The 25,836-nt window shown below is 38.8% G+C and overlaps 1 protein-coding gene across 1 annotated transcript; it reads right to left on the bottom strand.

Annotated features, from left to right (window-relative positions):
- On the bottom strand, positions 1-24,425 carry LOC127654577 (sushi repeat-containing protein SRPX-like). The gene is made up of 4 exons (XM_052141782.1): positions 24,279-24,425; positions 24,071-24,146; positions 1,244-1,291; positions 1-585 (listed from the first exon to the last, which is right to left on the bottom strand). The coding sequence occupies exons 1-4, from the start codon at positions 24,423-24,425 to the stop codon at positions 362-364; spliced, it is 495 nt and encodes a 164-aa protein (XP_051997742.1). The 3' UTR covers positions 1-361.
- Positions 24,426-25,836: the final 1,411 nt, after the last annotated feature.

The following is a 25,836-nucleotide window of genomic DNA, read 5'->3' as shown; positions in this document are numbered from 1 at the left end:
TGAGATATTCTTCAAATCTTTGTTTTTGTTCAGCAGAAGAAAGAAAGTCATACACATCTGGGGTGGCATGAAAGTGAGTAAATTAAGATAGATTTTTCATTTTTGGGTAAACAATCCTTTTAATTTTTTCCAAATTAATTACTTAATCTTCTATCTCAGATGAATATACAGAGGCAAGTATAAGTACACCATTTGTAGGGTGATTTCCTAAAAAGTGTAAACACAGACTCTACGTCACTATCAAAACATTGCTCTGTTTGTTTGAGCATTTAACTCCTACTTGTATGTTACATTGCAATAAAATCAAGAACTGATTATGCATTAATCCTCCTTTTTTTGCATCCAAAGGTAATATTATTTTCTAACTGGGTTGTGTGAATGGCAAAGTCAGACCTCTGCAGGCATAATTTCCTGACCACAGCTTGCTGGCCATACAGAGGTTCTCACTGCTGCCGTGCATCTCGTAGCTGGTCTTACAGCGGATCTTACACCGAGTTCCCAGGACATTCTTATAATGTTCCCCATGTGGTGACTGGCAGCTGATGTAACCGTGTTTGACCTTCACTGGGGCACACCATGGCATGCCTAAAAAAGGGACATACATAATTACTCACATATACAAATTAGTTTAAATACACTGAAAGACACCAACTCAAGCTAAAACATAGTTGCCCTAAAAACATCTGGTCTTTAGTACTTACCTTGACAAAAAAAAAAAAAAAAGACACACATGGAGGAAATGTGAAAAGGATAAAGATGGGAATAAAAAAGACACGCCCAAAGAGGAAGGCAGCCAGAGGCGTAGCGTCCTCTTTGTGTTCTGAGTATACGTGTTCTGACAGCAGCGCTCATGTGTTAAGTCATGTGGTTGTATAAAGAAAAGTGTGGATTAAAGTAATAAATAGTTCAACCAAAAATGAAAATTCTGTCATCTTTTACTCACTAACTCAAGTTGTTCCAAATCCATAAGACTTCCGTTCTTCTTTGGAATACAAAAGGAGATATTAGACAGAATGACAGATTGCGGTTCACTATTACTGTATCTTTTTTCAGTGCAAAGTGAATGGTCTCCTTTTGTGTTCCACAGAATAAAGTATGTCATATGGATTTGGAACAACCTGATAGTAAAAAAAAATATGAGAAAATCTTTGGGTGAACCATCCCTTTAAGTTGTGGGTAATGTTTTTTCTTTCTTCAGAGCAATAAGTGTTTGAATACTGTATGTGTGATTGTGTGTGTTCACCTGTGTATTGCACATCTTCATCATCAGTGTATAGCCAGTATCCAGAGCCTGCAAATCAGTTTAGGACAGCACAAGAAAGAAAAAGTTCAGCTCAACTAAGGATCGCCATTCTGGGTGACTGTGTAGAGGAAGGAAAAACGCACCTTGGCTCCAGTACAGAGTGACTTACTGTAATATTACAATTGTGATATGTTCAGCCTAGTAGTCAAACAAATCCTAAATAATTATCTTAAAAATGGGTTCAGGGTTTTCAACCAGGGCAGTGGGCCACTCGGCGTCCATGAAGGTTTGTGAAGGAAAAGATTTTGCCAAGAAAATTTTTAAATATTTATTTTTCTTAATAAATTTATGATGTAATAATTTTAGTTAATATATATTTTTTTTAGTGTGTGTTTTTATTAATGTTCTATTTTTGGTTCTGAATTTGTCTGTAAATGTTGAAAACCCTAAGTGTAATGCATTTATTGACAAATTATGAAATGCAACAATGACTCCTGCAGGTAAAGCAGTGAATTACAGTGGTTAATGCGACATTGAAGTGAGCACGGCCAGCCGCATAAAATAACATCACATGCATTACAGAAAACAGGAACAGATAGAATAGATGTTGGCATGGCTTCATTCAGTGGCTCATCTAGTATTTTTCAAATTTTACATTGCTTGTTTACATTGATGGTCGTGACAGAAGCTCCTTCACAACAGTCATTGTGTAATTTATCTTCTGTCACTAAGGGCTACCTGGGCTTAAACCCTGTGTGTTTTTGTCATCTTGTAAAAAGTAGCAGTGCTACAGTTTCTAGTTTTGTGATAAAATGTGGTATCAAGTGATTATAAAACACATCAATACACTTTATTATTAAAGGTGCACTCAGTAACTTTTGTCTTTGTATCATCTTGGACTTACACTGACACCAAGTGGCTTGTTTGCAATTTTGTAATTTTTCAGTTTCAGGTGCCATTGTAGAAATGTAGTATTCACAGTTAGCCATGATAAATGTAATCAATGAGTGAAAGTGTCAAATAACAGAACGGTTACTGCGATTAACCCTTTCGCACATGTGATCAAACTGGTGTGATTATGCTAGGCTGGGCTCATATGCGTACGTTCAAACTGGCATGATGTGCATTCGTGCTGCTATTTACCAGCAAAAGAGGGACAGAAGCAGTTGTCATAATGAACCAGCTAGTCTAATATTCTTTTTAAAGTCACAATATCTTTATTTTTATATATGTTACGCTTGGTTCACACATCCTCCGTGAGCATGAGCGAGGCGTGAGTGGTCGCATTGGACGTTCACATTAGCCGCGTCTCTTCTGTGAGAAACACAAGTGCCTCTGCGCAGGAAATAAAGTTATCTATAGGGTCCTTTTATATAGATATGTTTTCTTTAATAAGGTCATAATAAGATGAGGTTATTGCTGCTTCAAGGACAACAGCAGACAATCACATACATTTAATCTTTATCAGCACACTTGGTTGTGTTTGGTTAATGTTGTGTCTATACTGTACACCTTTATTTTCAGATGTCAAACAAACAATATACAAATTAGTCAATCCAATCGAGCCTTCTCCCATTCCGTGTGTATAGCCAGCAAGCACATTTGCAATCACATCTTATCTATCATAATTTAAAAAATCGAAAAACCACATTATATGTTTAATCATATAATCTGACCTTCAGTGCACCTGCTGTGAAGTTTAATGTAAGGCAATTTTTTTAATTACAGCATGCATTAAATAACTCACACTGTGGGATCCGTCAATACAGGATACACTCACGAGCGAAAAGGTTACGGCTGGTCATGTGTTTCTAACATGGCAACCCCTATGTGCGGACCCTCTCCATGTAGAATAAAACAGCTTTTATAAGGTTACTGATATGATTGGAGTATTCATTTTAATGTGGTAAGAGCTAAGTGGTCATGATTTCCTACATATATTGCAAAATTACAATTAATATCTTTTAGGATTTAAACTTTTTTAAATGAAAAAATTACTGAAAGAACCTTTAAGTAATAAACACTCACTGAGCACTTTATTGGGAACACCTGCATACCTACTTATTCATCTGATTATCTTAACATCCAGTTGTGTGGCAACAGTGTAATGCATAAAATCATGTAGATACAAGTCAGGAGCTTCAGTTAATGTTTACATCAACCATCAGAATGGGGAAAAACATTGATCTCAGTCATTTCGACCGTGGCATGATTGTCAGGCTGGTTTGAGTATTTCTGTACCTGGGATTTTCACACACAAGAATCTCTAGAGTTTTCTAACATCAAGTGGCAGTTCTGTTAAGTGGTGGACGAAAACACCTTGTTGATGAGAGAGGTCAACGGATAATGGCCAGACTGGTTCAAGCTGACAGAAATGCAGGTAACTCATATAACCACTCTGTACAATTGTAGGAAGCAGAACTGCATCTCAGAATGCCCAACACGTCAAACCTTGAGGCAGATGGACTACAACAGCAGAAGACACTTTATTAGGACCATTGTGTTCCAAATAAAGTGCTCAGTAAATGTATAAATAAATGATAGGTGTCTTTCTACAGTATCAACAACACCAAATACACACTCAATTCAGTAAGCATGCACTGTCTTCATTTGCAGCTGTTTTCCAGCACTCATGTGTAAGTTAGAATTGTGTCTTTGTGTCTAGTCTTGGTGAGATAGGCTACTGTAAAGACTGTTTGGTTCTGGTCCATCCAGATGCAGTAAGTACTAAATATTTTGATATATATCCCTGAAAACAAAAAGTAATATAAACAGATATGCTTGAATAATTTGCTAACTTTGTCAAACCTGATGACAAAACGTCTAGATGTTTAACTGTTTTGAAAACTGTCGTAGCGTCTGGAACTAGTCTCGGCATGTCGCAGGAGTGCGCACACAACAAGACCTTTGTGAGATCTGAGATTCTCTCTGCAGACCAGTCTCAGACTCAACATCAAAAGAGACAAGTTTGAGTCATGTGGTGTATACAATCTTAGATCAAAGCAGTGGCGAATTCTCAGTGCCAGCAAAGCCTTCTCTGCTGGCGTAGCATGCCAAATAAATAAATATTTTTCATCCTTTCATTCTCAATCACCTTTTTGGCTATGTATTTTTAATCGCGTTCGACTCTTAATTAATCTACAAACAAATAGAGAAAAACAAAAGTTTTACCCAGTCAGAATTTATTCCTTGATGCTTACAAGCAAAGCGTGCCCACTGTTTCACAAATCGCGTACCCGAATCCAAAGCAGCATATGAGTCTGAGCTCCACCCCATCAGGCCTTCAGAATTTCTTCAGAATCACTCAACAGTACTGTAAAACTGTTAAAGATGGGCGAGAACCGGTTTGTCAACATAAATAATATTTTAATGAGAAACTTAAAACAAGAACACACACACACACACACACACACACACACACACACACACACACACACACAAACACACAAACACACAAACACACACGTTGTGTTTCCATGTTTTATGGGGACTTTCCATAGACATAGTGGTTTTTATACTGTACAAACTTTATATTCTATCCCCTAAACCTAACCCTACCCCTAAACCTAACCCTCACAGAAAACTTTCTGCATTTTTAAATTTTCAAAAAACATAATTTAGTATGATTTATAAGCTGTTTTCCTCATGGGGACCAACCGACAAAATGTCCCCACAAGGTAAAAAATTTCAGGTTTTACTATCCTTATGGGGAAATTTGGTTCCCACAAAGTGATAAATACATGCTAACACACACAAACACACACACACACACACACACACACACACACACACACACACACAGTAATTCTCTCTCTCTCTCTCTCTCTCTCTCTCTCTCTCTCTCTCTCGAACCATCGTCACCGGCTGCCTTTATCCCTCGTGCGACTCATCAGGCCGATTGGGGACCAGGCGTGCGATATTCCAATCCGGCCCCGCCCCCTCCACTCCACAAGTGCAAATGAATGAGCAACTAAAGTCAGAGTGTCAGATTCATCAGCCAATCAGATTTATTTATTTGTTCTTGGTGTGATCTTTAGGCTATGTCCCGGTAGTGGCCTTCTAGCTGACCTTGAGTGACGCAATCAGGCTTTAAGTGATGTAATTCAAGAGCAAAAAGCATAAGAACAAGTTGTCTGACGTGTCGGCTGTCATCACTACTGGTATTGCTGTTGAGAAAGAGATCCTTATTGGATTTAAAAACATGAGATGTTCTGCATGACCATGTGATTGCTTTATTTATTAAATGGGAAAGGAGGACTGATTTTCACTTCAAGCAAATTGGTAAATGCTTTTTGCATTGTTATAGCAACATCTGGAGTTTTCTAAATGTAAATTGGGCTGCTTGAACATTCAGTATCAGATCACGTTTTGAAAAGTAGTGCTGCGTTACATTCAACTCAGAAAGTCAGATTTTACAACTTCCTACAAGGAAAAGTGCAATGGAATGCATCTTTAAATCAGAATTACAACTTGTAGGCTCGTGCAGAAATTCTCAACTCCGATTTCGCCGAGATGCAGGTGCATGATGTCACACAAACAAGTCCACACTCAGGGAGATATACAAAGTAAGTGATAAACATTCACTTTATTAAGTAATATCGACAATTACGTGATATTAAAGCTTGTTTAAAAAAACGCCTGCAGAAACAGGTGTATAAAACTTTATAATCTCTTTTGATAGTCGTACACCTGAAGCACAAATGCTAGTGCTGCAGCATAATGAGAATCAAACCCCTGCTAAGCTAACGGGAGCATTGCAGTTCCGAATATCTGGCAATGGAATGCATTTATGGTCGGAGATATCAAGTAGAAATATCCCACATCCAACTTCAAAGGAATGAAGCATAACCGTGTACCCTGATGAAATGAAATTTATTGCAAGCAACATTTAAATTGCAAATTTTATAGATTTTTCCAGGTATTATTGACCTCCTTGATAGATTCCTTTGAAAAAGTTGGATTTTTGAATGTCTGTTTGGGAGATTTGCATTTCACAAAACAGTCATGCTGCAGTTAAAATTAGGCTTTCATGAGCATTAAGTGTCATTTCAAGTTCTGGCTTTCGTGCTTGAGCGTGTTTTAAAATGTCAATTGGTATTACTAATTAGCTGGACATAATGTATGATGCCCAAATGCATAAGGTGTCTTATTCATTGTGAAATTGTGTTTTCTTAATAGCATGAATCACACTGAAGGCCTACATTTAAAATGCATGGCCTGCTACTGGATCTTATAATCCATATTACCTTTCATCTTAGTTTTGTTGCCCATTTCCCAAAGTCATCGTGACTTAAATAGTACTTTAAAATAATCTTAGATTTACAAGTGCTCTGGAGTAATCGCAGAGTGCTAAGAGCATCGTAAGGAGACAGACTTATGTAGTCACCTGCAGGACAATCTAGAATTTACACTTAATGCACTGAATACAATTTAAAACAGTTAATTTATATAACAGCATATACCTGAAGCAGCATCTTGCGCTCAGCGCATGCATCATGATCATGCCTAGAGACTGCAATGACATGATGTATAGTGACAAAGGAGATAAATTCTGGCAAGGGCGTGTAGAGTATCCAGGTCAGGTTTGGGGAATGTACAATTAATTTTAAATGATCGTAATCAATGATTAATCATACAGTTTGAACCAGATAACAATACATACAAAAACGTCCCAAAAAGGGCTTATATAGTCCAAGAGTCTGCTTCAAATATATATAGATAATTAAACACAACGAATTATAATTAATTAGGAATATACATTATATGCAGTCAGGCTATATTAATTTTAATAACACCTTAATGGAATTGACCCGTAGGCTACCGCAATCAGTCAGTTCGTCCAGCGAACTGCTTTGCTAAATATTCCTGATCAATTCTCTTGAAGGTTTATTCTTAGTTATAAGCTTACTCATCAAAGCATGTTAACTTACTTTGATAATATCAGCTCGTAGCTTTAGATCGCACATTAAAGAGGCTTTGTTCTATGACCAACAAACACAGACAATCAAGCGTATAATTGATTTTAATACAAGACACTAGGATATATCACTACACTTGACAACACAAACATTTAACATAGAATAAACATAAAATACGCAAAATAAACACAGTAAGGGAAAGTAAAGAATTATTAGAGGTATGGCACTTATTTCAACAATTAACCCTTTGGAGCCAGCGAGGAAATTACACACTGTGATGCATTTGAATTTCAATGGAATAATACTTGCACAATGGACCTTTGTGTGGCTGAGCAAGGCTGCGTGGATGTCGCGTCCCCGTGGCGTCCTTGAGATGGGCTTTTCTGTCGGTGCTTTCAAAACGTGGATTGTTCGCGGAAAGTTTGAGGCGTCTTAAAGGGTAACTGTTGAAGAGTCGACGGGTGTTCCGGAGGGTTGCAGAAGATCAGGGGAAGAGGGCAGAAGTGTAAGATGGCTTGAAGAGATCCAGAAGAAGTCCAAGGGGAAGAGGTAAGAGAGGAAGTGGGGGCAGCAAAAAAGACGATTCCAATGCCGGGCCTGACTTTTAACGGTAGGGAGGTCACACCTCCCTTGGGAGGGCTGACCCAATGAGATCCCTCCATTTTGGGCGCGAGATGATTCCTTTGTCCGTCAAGGCTCATTTGCATGTTTTATTGACCGGGTCCGGCTTTGGCTTGAATAACTCAAAAGATGGTAAAAACATAGCAGAATGCAATTCTAAGGTGATCTTATATTTATATTCAGCTAGGACAACTCGTAAGGTTTAATTTGATACCAAGAAACGTGTATTTGGTACACTTAAAAGTGGATATACACTCTTAGGCTATTAAATATAAGGCCTCAGAGTTTTAGTACACAACTAAACAGTCCTACTAGTTTGATCTAACATCAGAAATACACAAACATACGGGATTGAACATATTTACTTAAAAATAAACATTTCTGGGTTTTACATGAAAGACACACATTCTGTTGCCAATTTTTTTTCACGTGCCTGGCTCACATGGTACAGCCCGAGGGTGTGAGGCGAGTCACATGGAAAAGGGGGGGTTTAGCAGGCACGAGGATTCTCTGTCAATAGTTCATTGTATTCCACAGACTAGCGGGCGCCATTTCAGTGATCTTACAAGGGGTTCTTTGAATTCAGAATCGATGAGTCCACTGATCCCCCCGCCATACTTTACAGGCGAGTCTAGCCCCTTTTTAGGGGTGCTTCAGCACCCCTAAAAAGGAGCTCAGCACCCCTAAAACTTGGAGTAAGAAATGTTGTTATTCAAAAAATTTTGTTCGTCTTTGACAAGGTTAAATAATGTCCAAAACATACTACGTAGTTTGTGGTTTAAAATGTATGTTTTAAGGATGAAAATGAAAACACCCCCGCTTAGCAAATGGTGTCATCCTCTTCTCTTCTTCTACTTCTCCTCTGTACCTGCACCGCTCAGCACGACCATCATCCAGCGCGAAACACACGCAGAGGGAGAACCCGTTATGTAGTGTTGTGAATCAACTAAGTTGCTCCAAAGCTGTGTCTCACACTTCTTTCCTTTTACCTAGAGTTGTTACGATTCCGAAACCATATCGGTGAGTACTGGAGTCAGTATCCTGAATCACCATGGTACACCTATAATAAGTGTTTATTTTCGGACTATTTTAGTCCAGCGGGTCGCCGCCGCTGTGGAGTAGCACAGGACCTGGGTGACTCGTCCATAGTCATAAACGGAGAGAAGTAGCGAAGAAACAAAAACAGCAGCGCGACAAATAAACTGCGTACCTGTGTAGTGCGTACGTGTGTCTCTGTTGGTAAAGTTTATCGTTAATTTGATACTCATTTTAACAATCGGGAGTCATGTAAACATGACATCAGGTGCGTCTTTTCTGGTCAGTTGTCATGGAAACATGAAGCCCTGGCGTTTGGACCAGAGTAAAACAAACATATCACTGTATACCACCAGTATGTGTGACAACACTCACTGTGGCTTTTTAAATGAAATGTTATTCATTCCTAGATTTATATCTGTTATTTTTCAGTTGTGGCTGACTATCAAACTAGACAATAAAAGAAAGTTTAATGTTTTTCTTTTGCTGTATTTATTCATTCCTCACACACAGAGGATTTAACCTGAACCAGGCTTAACTCCTGAACTCCTAGCATTACTCTCTCTCTCTCTCTCTCTCTCTCTGTGCGTGTGTGTGGCCTGCCAGTGAGCAGTGGACATACGACAGTTCTTTAAAAGAAAAAAGACAGATTCAGGTGAGAGACTAGGGACAGTCCATAATGACCTCTGTCTTGTTTTTTTTTTTTTTTTTTGTTCTTCTGAAAGTGTTAAGCTAAAGTAATAGATAATGCAAACCAGCTATCTGTTGTTGTATCAAATTACTTATCTAGGCAATGGTCCCCTGCTTTTATTTTTTTTATTTATTTCAACCCTACAATGGAGAATACAACTTCTCTTGTGAAAGGAATTTGTGATTTAAAAAAGTTTCTAAGCCCAATAATAATAATAATAAAGACATTTAAAATGGCACGCCTCTGTGTGCCTTTTGATCATATCCTTAGAATCTGTAAATGGTCTCCATAACATTTTTGTGACATGAAAAACTGACCTCAACTCTCCTGCCTACAATATATTTGTGTATGATTGTCAGTGCCAAGGGAAAGAGAGGGAGATGGAGAAGGAGAAAGGGAAAGGGAGAGCATGCAGGAAGAACCAGGTGAGGAAACAACAACAATAAATTGACATATAGTGAATAGTGGCAAGCAAAACAGTAACTACTCATACTCCTATACTAACTTATTGACATTAAGTAGCCTATATTACATTTACTTTTTGTAACATTATTTTACACCACATTTTTTCATAATAAAGGAGGAGGAAAACAACAGGGAGAGTCCATAAGGGATGAGAGGGAATTGACTAGTGAAAGAAATGAAGAGACAGAGGGAGTGCAACATAGAGACCACCAAGCCAAAGCAGCAGAGACAGAAGAGAGCTGTTCAGACTTAGGGGATAAGGACACTGGTCCTAAACAGTTAAAGCTGTCTCAATACCCTCATACTCAGTTTGGCACACAAAAAAAGAGCCTTTCAAGAACCATTTTTTTGTAAATAATTTACAGAAGATGAATTACATTTTGTTGTCCAAGTACCTGTTAGTTTGTTCAATGACAATAAAGTTGAATCTAATTTAACCAATCTGATGACTGTTGATACAAAAGGAGGCACATGGAGTTAACGGTCAGGAAAACCAGCTGAGTGAAGAAGGTTTTGTGTTTGTTACAGGGGGCTGTCTGTGTGAACTCTCACAATTAAGCTGGTGCTCTGAAAAGGTCTAAAAAAAAAAAAAAAAAAAAAAGAAGAAGAAAAAAATCTGGATTTTGGAGTTAGTTGAACCAATGTTAAAATGATAAAGATATTTTTCAATAGACATATTTTTTGTTTTTGTGTGAAAAGAGGGTAGGTGGTGGCAGTGGGGCTCATTGGGTGCTCAGCACCCCTAAAGCTCTGACCCTAGAATCGCCCCTGAATTCTGGTCTGTTCTCATCCAAAACGAACTAAATTGCTTCAGAAGACATTGATTAAACCAGTGGAGTCATATGGATTACTTTTATGCTGCCTTTAAATTATTTTTGGAGCTTCAAATTCCTGGTCACCATTCGCTTGCATTGTATGGACCTACAGAACTGAGATATTCTTTTAAAAATCTTTGTTTGTGTTCAGCGGAAGAAAGAAAGTCTTACACATTTTGGATTGCATGAGGGTGAGTAAATGATGAAAGAATTTCCAATATTAGGTGAACTATCCCTTTAATCAGCAATTATTACTAATAAAAAATAAATGCATAAAATAGATAAATGAACTAGTAAATAAATAAATTACACTGAATTGTGTGGATGGCCATGAAGTTGGTACAACTTTAGGCTATATTGCGCATGTCTAGGCTCGTCATCCTCGTCTCTCTTCCTCTCTGACACCCAAAGGCACTCTCACATGCACTACAATGTTGTGCAGCATTGACCTTTATAACTTTGGGGTGCAAAGAACTGACCTCTGCTTGATTGGTGGATGTTCCTAAAGCACAGCTTCCAGCCTTCTATACTTTGCACTCCGCTAACAACACAGTAAACCTTGTTTTATCGGGAAGACATGCAGGCTTGAGTGAGGTTTAAGATGCCATTTATTTGATGAATGTAAAACAGAAAAGAAATGTCTCTCTTTGGCGTAGAGAGGCCCGTCTGGCGGTCCGAGGGAGTTGTACTTGGAACCATCATATTCTGCCAGAGATAGGAGGCAGGGGCGAGGAGCCTACCCCCGTGCGGGCTCAACTGGTGGTGGTGGGGTGGTGGAGGATGCCATGTTAGCCCAGCAATGTGATAGATTGTGAGCAGACTTATAAAGCAATGACTTGCATGTGATTGGCTAGGAGTTACCCAGCTAATGATGTGATGATGTACAGCTGCTAGTCTTCCCGCTAGAACTACGCTGCGCTTCCATTTATATTCAATATGTGGTTGATTATGGGCAGGATAATTCACTAGGGCTGAGTTTGTAATGGCATACTACCCATACTACTCTTACTATTTCTACCATATATCTCTATGACAGAAATAGTAAAAGTTGTCTGGTAGTATGCAATTCTAAACTTGGCCAGGGCCTCAGTGGTTAACCACATACTATTAGCATACTGATCCTGGAAGCAATTACACCTCGACCCACAGAAATTGTGAAAACGAAACATGCAAACGCACATCTAATTAACGAATTAGTGGTTGTCTAAAGGTAATATATCGTTCTGCACAAAATGATCACAAAACTATATTTAATTAGCCTAATTAGTTAATTATATTGAGTATGACAGACAATACATTTTAAAATTTTTATAGCAAGGTAAAATTATAGACAAAGATAATGAAAATACAATGACGAGGTTTAGTCCAGCGGGAAACCAGTGCAGGTTTGGGAAACGCACTTAAAAAATAACGAACCTTAAAAATACTTGAAATACACTGAAAGACAACAACTCAAGTCAAAACACAAAATCGCTTGTAGAAAATGCTCTTAACCACTAGGAGCAATCATTATTGGGAAACAAAGCACAGGACATTTGCGTTTTTTTTTTTGCTAAACTCTTATTAAAACACAATCAAATAAACCTTTAATTAAACCTTTAATTAAAAAAAAAATTAAGCAACTATTTTGTCCTCATAAGTAGCAATTCTAGCCTATTTAGAGTCTGCATTCTTCTAAAATAACTTAAAACACCTGATTAATTAATTCAATTATATGACACTCAAAACTGTCAATTGCACACAATGTGCGTCGTATTACGGAGAGCAGAAAGGGAAAGTATGGTGTGTTTTTTTAATCATGCTTTAAAGTGTTTAATAATGCTACATCTGATCTTCAATCATATCTGAAATTGAGACAAAATTTAGTGCACCTTTAAGTTTTAGTTTCAGTAATATTTTAAGATTTACTATATAAATGACATCTGTACATCTCACAGATGTAACATTTAAACTTTTTTTATAAAGTGTATTATATTTCGATATTTCATCAAAGGATGGCCCCATATGCATCCACAGAGGTCTGGGCAAAGCCATAAATATCCACTGACCCTAGAGCTGCCAATGGACACCATGCTGCAGCAAATAAGTAATGGAAAACTCTATTCACCACAGGTCACCCTGCTAGACTTGGATCAAACACACACACAAACAAAACAAGAGGCCTATGTTCCTTGCATATAAATTGCCTCTGATTTGCTTTTTCATTCCCTCTGGTTCCCTTTTTTTGCCTCTTGTGTGTGTGTGTGTGTGTGTGTGGCAGATCACACAGCAAGTTAGATCAAAGCTTTCTGTGATGCAGTTACAAGAACTCAAGAGACTCAGCTGCCTTAAAGGTATAGTTCAGCAATAAATACAGATTCTGTCTTCATTTACTCACCCTCATTCAGTACTTCTGCAGAACAGAAAAAAAGATGTTAGGCATAACGTTAGGAACTGACAGTAGTAGGGAATGCTGACTGTCTTGTGGAAAAAATAAGTCATACAGGTTTGTAATGAAATGTGGGAAAATTAGTAAATGAAGACAAAATATAAATTTTTGAGCATCATAACACTTTAAAACAGCCACATACATGTTAATATTAGATAAAGGCAAATCATTACAGGACCACAGTTTTCCAACTTTGTGTGTGTGCGCGCGCGCGCGTGTGTGTGCATCAGTTGGCAGATGAGTTTTCCTGTTCCATTCTGTTAAGCTCAGCAGAACGTTGTGAAACACAGAATCTCACTTGGTTGGGTCAGATTCACTCACAAACACACATGCATATACTATGTATGGAGGGAGTTTCCACTTCTAGACTACTTCAACTAAACCATTTAAATAGCCTACTGTCGGCAGAATTCACATTAGGTTTTATCATAGTCCTGAGGATCACCAAAGATTTCACAATTTTTACAATTGTTAGTTTAAATCGCTCCCTCTTGGAAGGAAGTTCTGCAGTCATTAGTCATCCGCCCACACCTCGGCTACTCAGACCACATCTCTGTTATGTTAATTCCAGCATACAGACCGCTCGTCAGATGCACAAAACCGCTTCAGAAGCAGGTGAAAACCTGGCCAGCAGGAGCCATCTCTGCTCTTCAGGACTGTTTTGAGTGTACTGACTGGCACATGTTCAGGGAGGCTGTAACATATGGCGATTCTACCAACTTGGAGGAATACACAGCATCAGTGACCAGCTACATCAGCAAGTGCATTGATGATGTCACTTTCTCCAAGACCATCACCACACGCTCCAACCAGAAGCCGTGGATGACTGCGGAGGTGCGCACGCTGCTGAGGTCCGAGACTCCGCCTTCAGAGCAGGCGATAAGGCAGCCCTAAGAACAGCTAGGGCCAAACTGTCACGGGCAATCAGAGAGGCAAAGCGCGCTGCGCCCAGAGAATCCACGGTCACTTCCAGGACAGCGGTGAAACGCGGCGCATGTGGCAGGGCATCCAGGCCATCACCAACTACAGGACAACATCAGTTGCCTGTGACAAAGATGCCTCCCTTCCAGATGCGCTGAACGACTTCTACGCTCGGTTTGAAGTGCAGAACGACGTGATGGCGAGGAAGTCCACCCCTCCTCCCAACGACCAGGTGCTCTGTCTTACCACGGCAGATGTGAGGAAAACTCTACGTAGAGTCAACTCACGGAAGGCTGCTGGACCAGACAACATTCCTGGCAGAGTGCTCAGAGGATGTGCAGACCAGCTAGCAGATGTTCTTACCGACATCTTCAACATCTCTCTGAGCAGCGCCGTCGTTCCAACGTGCTTCAAGGCCACCACCATCATCCCCATGCCAAAGAAGTCTTCAGTGTCCTGCCTCAACGACTACCGTCCCGCCGCACTTACACCAATCATCATGAAGTGCTTCGAGAGGCTCGTCATGAGGCAGATTAAGACCCAGCTGCCCCCCTCACTAGACCCACTGCAGTTTGCGTATCGTTCAAAACGTTCAATGGACGATGCCATCACCACAACCCTCCATCTGGCCCTAACGCACCTAGACAATAAAGACTCATACGTTCGAATGCTGTTCATAGATTTCAGCTCAGCATTCAACACAATCATTCCCCAGCACCTGATTGGAAAGCTTAACCTGCTGGGCCTGGACACCTCCCTCTGCAACTGGATCCTGGACTTCCTGACTGGGAGACCTCAGTCAGTCCGGATCGGGAACAGCATCTCCACCACCACCACACTGAGCACTTGGGCCCCCCAGAGCTGTGTGCTCAGTCCACTGCTGTTCACTCTGCTGACTCACAACTGTGCAGCAATGCACAGCTCGAATCACATCATCAAGTTCGCCGATGACACGACCGTGGTGGGTCTCATCAGCAAGAACGACGAGTCAGCATACAGAGAGGAGGTGCAGCGGCTGACGAACTGGTGTAGAGCCAACAACCTGTCCCTGAATGTCGACAAAACAAAAGAGATGGTTGTTGACTTTAGGAGAGTACAAGGTGAACACACTCCGCTGAACATCGACGGCTCCTCTGTGGAGATCGTCAAAAGCACCAAATTCCTTGGTGTTCACTTGGCGGAGAACCTCACTTGGTCCCTCAACACCAGCTCTATCACCAAGAAAGCCCAGCACGTCTCTACTTTCTTCGAAGGCTGAGGAAAGGACATCTCCCAACCCCCATCCTCACTACATTCTATAGAGGGACTGTTGAGAGCATCCTGAGCAGCTGCATCACTGCCTGGTTTGGGACTTGCACCGTTTCGGACCGCAAAGCCCTGCAGAGGGTAGTGAGGACAGCTGAGAAGATCATTGGGGTCTCTCTTCCCTCCATCAAAGTCATTTACAAAAAACACTGTATCCGCAAAGCAACCAGCATTGTGGACGACCCCACACACCCCTCACACAAACTCTTTACCCTCCTCCCGTCTGGCAAGAGGTACCGAAGCATTCGGGCCCTCACGGCCAGACTGTGTAACAGCTTCTTCCCCCAAGCCATCAGACTCCTCAATACTTAGAGACTGGTTTGACACACACGTGTCCTGAGTTGCACTTCAATTACTGTCACTTTATAACTGTCTGCTACCTCAATAACTGCTATGTGCATAGAACACTATCTCATAGTATGTTATGTTTACATTTTTAGAAACTGTCATCTTTTTGCACTACTGAGTACTAGTCGGCGCTGCACTGTCTATTGTCCTGTTCATTGTCAGAAATTTGTTGTACTGTCCCGTACTTTTTGCACATGTTTGCACGTGCACTTTATATAGGTATATATAGGTTTTTTTATATAGGTATTTTATTTCGTTGTGTTGTCTCATGTGGTCCTGTGTTGGTCCTTTGTTGTTTTTATGTAGCACCATGGTCCTGGAGGAACGTTGTCTCGTTTTGCTGTGTACTGTACTAACTGTATATGGTTGAAACGACAATAAAAACCACTTGACTTGACTTGACTCAATGCTATACATAAAAGATCCCTCAGGCTCCTCATGTTCAGCATCTGCAACAGTTCTAGCCTCACATATCCATGTCTTTTATAAGGATTTTCTCAAAATACCTAACCCAAGATCAAACTTTCTGACTGTTGTTAATCCTAAAGCTTTTAAGTCACAGTATGATCACCAAACTCTGGCTGTTCTGACATAGTTTTTTAAAACTTTCAGACAAGGCTCTGATTAGCCCAAATTCAAAGTATGTCCTAAAGGAATAAATAGTTCACCCAAAAATTTTAAATTCTCTCATAATTTACTCACCTTCATGCCATCACAGATGTGTATGACTTTCTTTCTTCTGCAGAACACAAACAAAGATTTTTAGAAGAATATTTCAGCTCTGTTGGTCCTAACAATGCAAATGAATGGTGACCAGATCTTTCAAGCACCAAAAATCACATCAAGGCCACATAAAAGTAATCGATTAGAATCCATTGGTTTAATCCATGTCTTCTGAATCGATGCAATAACTTTGGGTGAGAAACAGTTCAATATTTCAAATCCTTTTTGTTTAACCATAAATCTGAAATTGGACATTTATGGTAAAAAAAGGACTTAAATATTGATCTGTTTCTCACCCACACCTAGGGTTGCAGCGGTATACTGGTTTCACGGTATACCACGGTTTGAAAATTTACGGTTATCATACCATGTACATTTGTTTATCTACGGTACTGAGAAAAAAATGCAACCAGACGGAGAATCTCACATGCGCGTGTGCATCTCCTTTCCTCCTTGTCTGCCTGTCAGGCGCGTCAACATGCGACACACACACACACATGCAGCGGAGAAAATGTCAGAGAGAAGCGAGGCGATGGGATCTGACATGAGTGTGTGTGTGTGAGTTAAAGCAGTGTTTCTCAACTGGTCTATCTGGACTGGGTCGCGGACAGCAGGGAAAAAGGTCCATGGTTCTCCCATTGAAGATATTTCGGTGGCCGCCCAAGTGATAGACTATTTATAGCTTTGCAACAAACCTGAAAAGTTCTATAAATTTCATTTTTTTTTTATTAAAACATACCCCTGATGTAGAAAGTATTAAATTGAATATTAAATTAACAGGGAAGTAGAGACGGTAAAATAAATGTATAATCTCCGCCTTTATTCAGTTTTTTAATGCCTGATAGAAAAGTATCTACATATTTAGAGCAATATATTACTTTAGGTAATTACAGAATAGTCCCATTAGTCAGAGATACACTTCAGAAAATTGAGTACGCAACTATATCTGGGCTTAAAAGTTACAAAAACCAAATCAATGCAGAACATTGTATCTCAAAAGTAATACAACGTGGCCCCCCATGCACTACTATGTGGCCCCTTAAAAAAAATAGTTATTATATTACATATATATATAATATTATAGTTATAATATTAATAATTACACGCCATCACCTTTACAAATTTGTTTCAGGATTTTACATGAGTAAAAGAAATATACTTTGTTTTATGTTATATTTTGACAATGTTATATATAGTTTCATATGAAATAATCTAAAAGTAGAATCTATTAGACCTCATTTTATATCAACAGTGGCAGTTGTAGTTAAAGTTTCAAGATGTGTTTCAGCTAATATTTATTTTTCATAAATACATTAATTTATTATTATTATTACTATTTAAGACTAGCACACTGACCTAACCATGGTAACGAGGAGCCTTTCCTTCTGTGTAATATGTGTATAAATATGTAATATTAGTTAACAAACGGGACAATAATGGGCTCATATATGTAAATATGTTCTTCAATTTTTAAAAGGGGAGAGACAACTTCCTGTAGATTTTGTTGTTGACATCAACAACAAAAATAATGTCACTTGAGGCATGTCCTTGTACTGGAAAACCATGAACAAAACTATGCAACATAAAAGGAAATGCAACCCAAGATATATTAAATAAAGGTTATGTTTAATCTATGGCAGGTCGACTCTTGATGTCCAATGTAAAATCTGTGCTGAAGCAAAACCAGTTGAGAACCACTGAGTTAAAGGTACAGACAGGAGCACTATGTCTGTGGTGTCGTGCATATACAGTATATGGTGACTGTAAATAATCATTACTTCAAAAGCTCACACAGCTGATGTTATTTTTCATTTAGTAGTTCATTTAACATGCTATGCTAACATGAAAACTAACATGCATTAGTTATATAACATGATATAGTTACATTATATTTTTATCATGTTTATAATTCTGTTAGCTTTCTTTTTTTTCATTTATTTTAAAAAGGGAGACTTTGTTTTACACATACTTCAATAAAATAAATGGTTTCAATTACAATAAAGTGTTTGCTCAAAACTAAATAAATAACCCTTAATAATAAAAAATAAATAATACTAATTGTGTAGTACCGTATACCGTGAAACCGTGATATTTTCTTAGACAGTTATCATACCGTGAAAATCTCATACCGTTGCAATACCCACACCTATATTATCACTTCTGAAGATATGGATTTAACCATTGGAATCATATAGATTACTTTTATGTGGCTTTTATTTGATCTTTGGTGCTTGAAAGGTCTGGTCACCATTCACATGCATTAGACCTACAGAGCTGAGATTTTCTTCTAAAAATCTTTGTTTGTGTTCTGCAGAAGAAAGAAAATAATACACATCTGGAATGGTATGAGGGTAAGTAAATGATGAAATGATTTTCATTTTTTGGTGAACTAACACTTTAAGAAATATTTATTTTCTAGTTTGAAACTATTATCTTCTCACATTGTTTGTAAATACAGCAGCAATGACACATTCACGTGTCAATTTCTCATCCAATATCCTATTTTCCAAGTATAGCTATGTAAGCATTGAGAGCTATTACTTTAAATTAAACACAAACCAATTAACTGAGAAGGTTGTTTAACTAGTATAGATAATTGTACTTAATTCTTTGTCCTCTCCTTTAAACACAGCAGTATGGACAAAATACAAGCACGTGCCCTCACAAATACTTGTTTAAGTCGTGACAGTGTTAGAAGGGTATAGGTTGTGTTTATTCTGTCTTACTCTTGTAACACATGCTCCTGTTTTATCAGGCAAGAGCTAACAGAAAAAAAACGAAAAAAATTAAAACACTTGTGTTTGTGTTCACAAGTCCATAAAACACACAAACACCAATAGCCACCCAGTCTTTGTGAATAAACAATGTACAATCAGTTTTTGAAATAAATCACTAACATGCATATTTTTTTTTTTTTTACTGGGGCTTAGTTTACACGTGCACATAAACTCAAGATCTGACTTTGAGGGGCTGTTGTATTTGTAAATGCTCCTCACATGCACCACAAACTGAGGCCTGCACCACAACCACAAGCCAAAACCCAATGGCATGAGCCACAACCTCAGGTTTTTACAGCTTTCAACACATTTATATGTTTTATTACATTTCATGCAATACCTCTCTACACAAATGCAGTGTTATCTCACAGTCAATATGCAGACAAATTGGTAATATAGACCAATTCGACAACTACAACACAACTTCCATGTCTCTCCAGTGTGTTCCTGACCACTGAACTTCTTGAATTGTTTTTACAGCAGCGTAGGAAATTCAGATAGTTTATGAAACCCTAAGCAAGCCCAAGCAACAAGACTCTTAATTCCCTAAAAATGTTTGGTTGAGAAACAATTAAAGCAGAGGTATTCAATTAAAGTTCCAAGAGGTCCGGTCTCTACATTTCCTTCCCAGCAAAGGTCCGGAGAATACGTAGCTTACATGGTGTCAGTATTCATATGGCTATTAAATTATATAATATATATTTTTGAATAGTTTTTATAACTTGCCACATTGGCACCAATAGTACTTTGTAAAGAAATAAAAAATAAATCCTACACAGTCACAATAGTCTCTTCAAAACTGGGCAGGGATGAGGACATTGGATGCCCAGAGACAGCCAAAGTAATGGGGTCTGAGGTATCTTCTACAAAAGGATTAAAATATTTGATGCAGACTTCATCAGTCGAGGGCACCTGGATATGCATATTAAAAGGTAATATCAACAGTTAGTTTTGAAGCTGAATGACAGCAGTCCAGCTTTTGTGTTTTAAAATGTTTACATTCAGAATACAGTTGAAGTCAGAAGTTTATATACACCTTAGCAATATACATTTAAACTTAGTTTTTCACAGCTCCTGACATATAATCATAGAAAACATTCCCTGTCTTAGGCCAGTTAGGATCACTATTTTATTTTAAGAATGTGAAATGTCAGAATAATAGAAGAGAGAATTATTTATTTCAGCTCTTATTTCTTTCATCACATTTCCAGTGGGCAGGAAGTTTACATACACTTTGTTAGTATTTGGTAGCATTGCCTTTAAATTGTTTAACTTGGGTCAAACATGTTGGGTAGCCTTCCACAAGCTTCTCACAATAAGTTACTGGAATTTTGGCCCATTCCTCCTGACAGAACTGCTGTAACTGAGTCAGTTTTGTAGGCCTCCTTGCTCGCACATGCTTCAGTTCTGGCCACAAATGTTCTATTGGATTGAGGTCAGGGCTTTGTGATGGCCTCTCCAATATCTTGACTTTGTTGTCCTTAAGCCATTTTGCCACAACTTTAGAAGTATGCTTGTGGTCATTGTATATTTGGAAGACCCATTTTGACGAGCTTTAACTTCCTGGCTGATATCTTGAGATGTAGCTTCAATGTATCCAAATAATTTTCCTTCCTTATGATCCCATCTATTTTGTGAATTGCACCAGTCCCTCCTACAGCAAACCACCCCCACAACATGATGCATCCACAGGTACACCCTCAATTCAGTACACCTCCTGTCAGAAGCTAACTGACTAATTGTCTAAAGGCTTGGAATTTTCCAAGCTGCTTAAAGACTTAGTCTATGTAAACTTCTGACCCATTGGAATTGTGATATAGTAAATTAAAAGTGAAACAATCTGTCTGTAAAAAATTGTTGGAAATAGTACTTGTGTCATGCACAAAGTAGATGTCCTAAACAACTTGCTAAAACTATAGTTTGCCAATATTATATCCGTGGAGTGGTTAAAAAATTTGTTTTAATGACTTCAACATAAGTGTATGTAAACTTCTGACTTCAACTGTATATAGTATGTGTATGGGATATAGGAGACCTTTCGAAGGATAAAAACTTATTTATGGGGGTTCAGGTGTGTCCCCTGAGAGAAAATGTATAAAAATGTAAATTTTTATATTTTCCCAAAATACATAACAACAGTGAATCATTAAAATACTGTTCAGTAGTTCACAAGTTAAGGTAATCCTGTGTTTGGATGTAAACATGTGTGGCTCGCTGTCCAGAACGAAGGGCGCGAGGCTTGAGGCATTTAACAGGGAGAGCCCAGGTTTTCATGTGAAAAGGATGTGCTGCATATAAACAAGAACTCACTATAGATTGGGCTATATTCAAATGAAATTGATTGATGCAGAGATGTAGGCATGTGGAGAACTGTATAGGGGAGACCTAAGACGGCCTGATTGTTGTCAATCACTACAACAATGGTTAATTTGGTATTAGTGGCATAATATGGGTTACAGAGCCATGGAAGCTTAGATGCATGGCCTGAAAGACGTGCCGTGGTTTTGGCACGTGAACGCATTGTGCTGTTTGCAGTGTAGTGGGAGGCTTAGTCTCATGGCTCTAAAGATGCCGCTGTAGCGGTACATTTGTGCTGCTTAAGGATGTGTTGAGCCAATAGTAAACATGGTAAGATGGTAAACATAGCATATGCGGATGCCTTAAACTTAGTTGTTTACTAGATAACATTTCGGGAATATATGTGAAGCTATGTCAGGTATATGCTTGTGTGTGCGTATACATACAAAGTCGTTTAAAGTTGGTTTGTCGCGGAATTAGAAGGCACCTGAAACTAAACACAGAAAGCGTATGATTTGGAGCTTTGTATACTGTTTTCCAACGTAATGCGAGTAATTTCATGAACTCTACTGTATATTATTGGCACGGGGTGACTCTTTATATTTTTTGACAAGGACGTATGTATTCATTTGGAGATTGTGCCTGAGAGTTTGATTTAAAAGATAGTATATGAGCGCCGTTTGTAGTGGTGTGGTGAATAAAACAACTTGTTTATACTGATGACCTGTAATAAACTCTACAGAAAAACGTAAATATTGTGAGTACGAAGCAAAGTGCCAAGCCGAATCATCCGATGTCGATTTAAACCCTTTACTTTAAAATTGGGTGGAGTGTAAGATTATGACAGACTGTTTAACTTGTCTGTAAAATGAAGCGGTCATCGGGTCCTTGAATAACATATAATGTGCGAGTAAGGGCAGCCGGTGGAGTTTCTGGTGCCCTAAGATGGTGCCCCCATAGGGAGTTGATGCCCTACGCAGACTGCGGTACTGAAAATGAGTGATTAAGTTTGAAGGTAAACACGAATTTTGTTTCCCCAAGCGACCTGAAAGCAAAATCCGCTTTTTGTTTGTACTAATACTGTATAAACACTCAGCTTGTTTCACTCAATTAATGCGCTACCCCCCTCCCCTAGATTTAAGGAACTTACCCCTAACTTTCTCCCCCTGAAAAAGCCCAAAAGCGTCCACGTAAACACTCTGAGCTCAATTTATATAAACGGTGCCTACAGTATAACCAGTAAAGACAAACAGGGAAAACTCTTACATTTTCAAAAACTATAGTTCTTCTAATGACTTTGCATTAGTTTAATAAGTATTGCTCTTCGCATGTAAACTGATCAAAGTTCAAAGCGCGAGATTCAAAAGGATCATTTTAGATTAATCTTTTACCATCATACGCGAAGCTCCCATCTTTGGGAAGTACATGAGCTACTACGAGACCCCCGTATGGCAAGCCGAGACCCGCCTCCTCCTCAGAAACACGAGTCTCTTTATCCAGCTCGAGGGCTGTATTATCATATACAACTTTTGATTAACATTTTTTTATTAGATTACTATTGTTGTACTATTGTTAACATTAACCAAGATAAATGCAGTAAAAGTATTGGTCATTGTTAGTTCATATGTTAACTAATGTTATTTACTAATGTTAACAAACCTCATTATAAATAAAGATGGCACTGGCACACTTTTTAAGCAAAACATTTTACAAAAAGACTATTGTTAGGTTTTAAGTAATAAAATAGTAGATGTTTTTTTTCTAAATAAAGACAAAAAATATTTGGACACATTCTGGTTGTCACACTTCAACTAAACATTTGGTTACTCTGCTTGGGCATGCACCTGCAATTATGAACTTTATGAATTGAAATGAAGTCTTAAAAGAAATCATAAAGCACTGTCTTTAAAAGAAATTGTTTGGAAATGTTTTTACTGGTGATCATGATTCTTTTATTTTCTATTGGGAACAATGTTCTTTAGATGGTTCATAACAAGACATTGTTTTATTTTTTAACAAATCTATCAACATAAATATTCCAAAAGTTGTGTTTAAGTGTTAGCTTTATGTAAGAACAATAGAAGACACAGTCCTATTTCAATAGCTAGTCTCACCCTATACCATGAAGATTATACATAGCATAGTAAGAAGTTGAGAGTCAGAGAGCACTGGATTTCATAAGTTCTTCACCAAAGACTTACATACACTCACTGAGCACATTTTGTGTGCTCCCATTGGGATAATTTAAGGTTTAGATACTGTGGTAAGATATTGTTCCAGAACTGAGGGTTCTGAGCACCACTGGATCTTTGCTTCTTCCCTTGAAGGTTCTATTGATCTCTTTTTTCAGTATTCTGTCTCTGTGCAATTGTCTGTGTGATGTCCTGTCTGCTAGCAGATAATGCTTTTGGTTTGACACTCTGTTTTGTTGCTCTCCTTTGTTGAATCCTTTCTTCCTCTTCCTCTTCCTCTTCTTTGTCACTTTCTTCTTCCTCTTCCTGACCTTCTTTCTGTTCCTCCTCCTCCACTTCTTCCTCTTCTTCCTCAATCTCTTCTTCCTGTACATGGTTTTCCCTCTCCTTTCTTCCATTTTTCCATTTTCAGCATTGACGTTTTTTCTGCTCCTGTGATCCTTTGGCATTTGCTGTTTTCTTCATCACTCTTTGGCATTCTCTTCTGAGGCTGTTTACCCTCTCTTTGGCCTTTATTGACCTCTTCCTCAACCTCCCCTTCCACACTATCATCTTCTTCCTCCTCTCTCTCTCCTCTTCTTCTTCATCCTCCACAGTCTTCATCACTTTAATTTTTTTTCTGTTGTTCATTATTTTCCTCTTCATCCTCCATTCATTATTTTCTCCTCTTCTTCTACACAATCCTCCTCTTCTTTTATTTCCTTTCTCATTCTCTTCTTCTTCCTACTCCTCTTTTGCCTGGTCTCCATTTTCTTCCTCCTTTTCATGATAACTTTCCTCCTCTTGATCTTCATTCTCATTTTTATCATCTTCCTCACTCTCTTAATCTTCCTCCTCTTCCACTTCCTGTTCTCCATTTCCTTCCTCTGCTTCTGCTTCTCCGTCACTCCCTCCTTCAGACTTTTCTTTTTCCTCCTCACCTGTCTCATACGCTCCATCGTCTTCCTCACTCCCATCCTCCTTTTCTTCAATCTTTCCTTTCTCTTCCTCTGATCTTTCTATCTTTTCTTCATCTTCATTATCAGATTCCTCATCTTCTTTTATTTTCTCCTCTTCATTTCCTGACTGATCATCACTGCTCTCTTCTTTCTGCTCTTTCTCAACATCTGTTTTCTCTTGGGTCTCGTTGTCTTCCACCTCTCTCTCACTCCCTCCATCCCAGCTTTCCTTTTCATCCCTCTCTTCCCCCTCCTCTTCACCACCGCTCTTGTCTTTATCCTCCTCACTCTTAGCACCCCCCCTCCTATTTTTCCTCTATACTGTCTTCATTTCCACTCTTTTGCATCTCACATTCCTCTCCGTTTTCTTATCCATCTCCATCCTCGTTATCTTCTCTTTCAACCTCATTATCTCCACTGTCCTCTCCTTCACTCTTTTCTTTCTCACTGTTACTGTTTTGTCCAGTATCACAGTCTCACACTCTTCCTCTCCTGCTGCCCCACTTTCCATCTCGACCATCCCCTTCATTCTCACTCTCTCCTCTTCAACGGAACAGTTCTGCTCTTCCTGACCAACCCCCTCACATTCATCTTCTTCATTAGTGAAATTGTCTTCTCTCTTCCTCTTCATCTCACTCTCCCATCTCACTGATTTTCTCATCTTCCTTATCCTCTCTTCCTCCATTACCACTATCCAACATTTCCTTTTCATCTGAAACTAGCCAGTCTTTAACATCCTCAGGATTACCTTGTGTGCTCTTTTCTGTTTAGTGATGCTTCCATCTGTTTCCTGATTCTCACTGAATGCTAATGCATCTGAAACTGCACTGTTTTGATCCACTTCCTGTTCTGGCAGGAAATTGTTTCTTGTTGTTTCCTGGGGTACTGAAGCAGCTTGTTCTGGTGCAATTTTGGTGTGTGAAGTTTCAGAAAGCACATCAGCTTTTTTTATTAGTAGTTGTGCTGCACTAGCTACAGCCAAGCTTGGTTGTGATGAAACAAGACTACCCTTAATGGTTTGCTCAGCATTGGTTTCCTGTCCGACTGTGAGGTCTATATTACCAACATAGGTTCAGATTCAACTGTTTTGACAACTAATTTATTTTCTTTTAGTGGTG

This window comes from Xyrauchen texanus, chromosome 14 (genome assembly GCF_025860055.1).
Source record: "Xyrauchen texanus isolate HMW12.3.18 chromosome 14, RBS_HiC_50CHRs, whole genome shotgun sequence".
Classification (NCBI taxonomy): Eukaryota; Metazoa; Chordata; class Actinopteri; order Cypriniformes; family Catostomidae; genus Xyrauchen; species Xyrauchen texanus.
The sequence above is the reverse complement of the archived record's forward strand: the minus strand, read 5'-3'. Positions and strand labels throughout refer to the sequence as shown.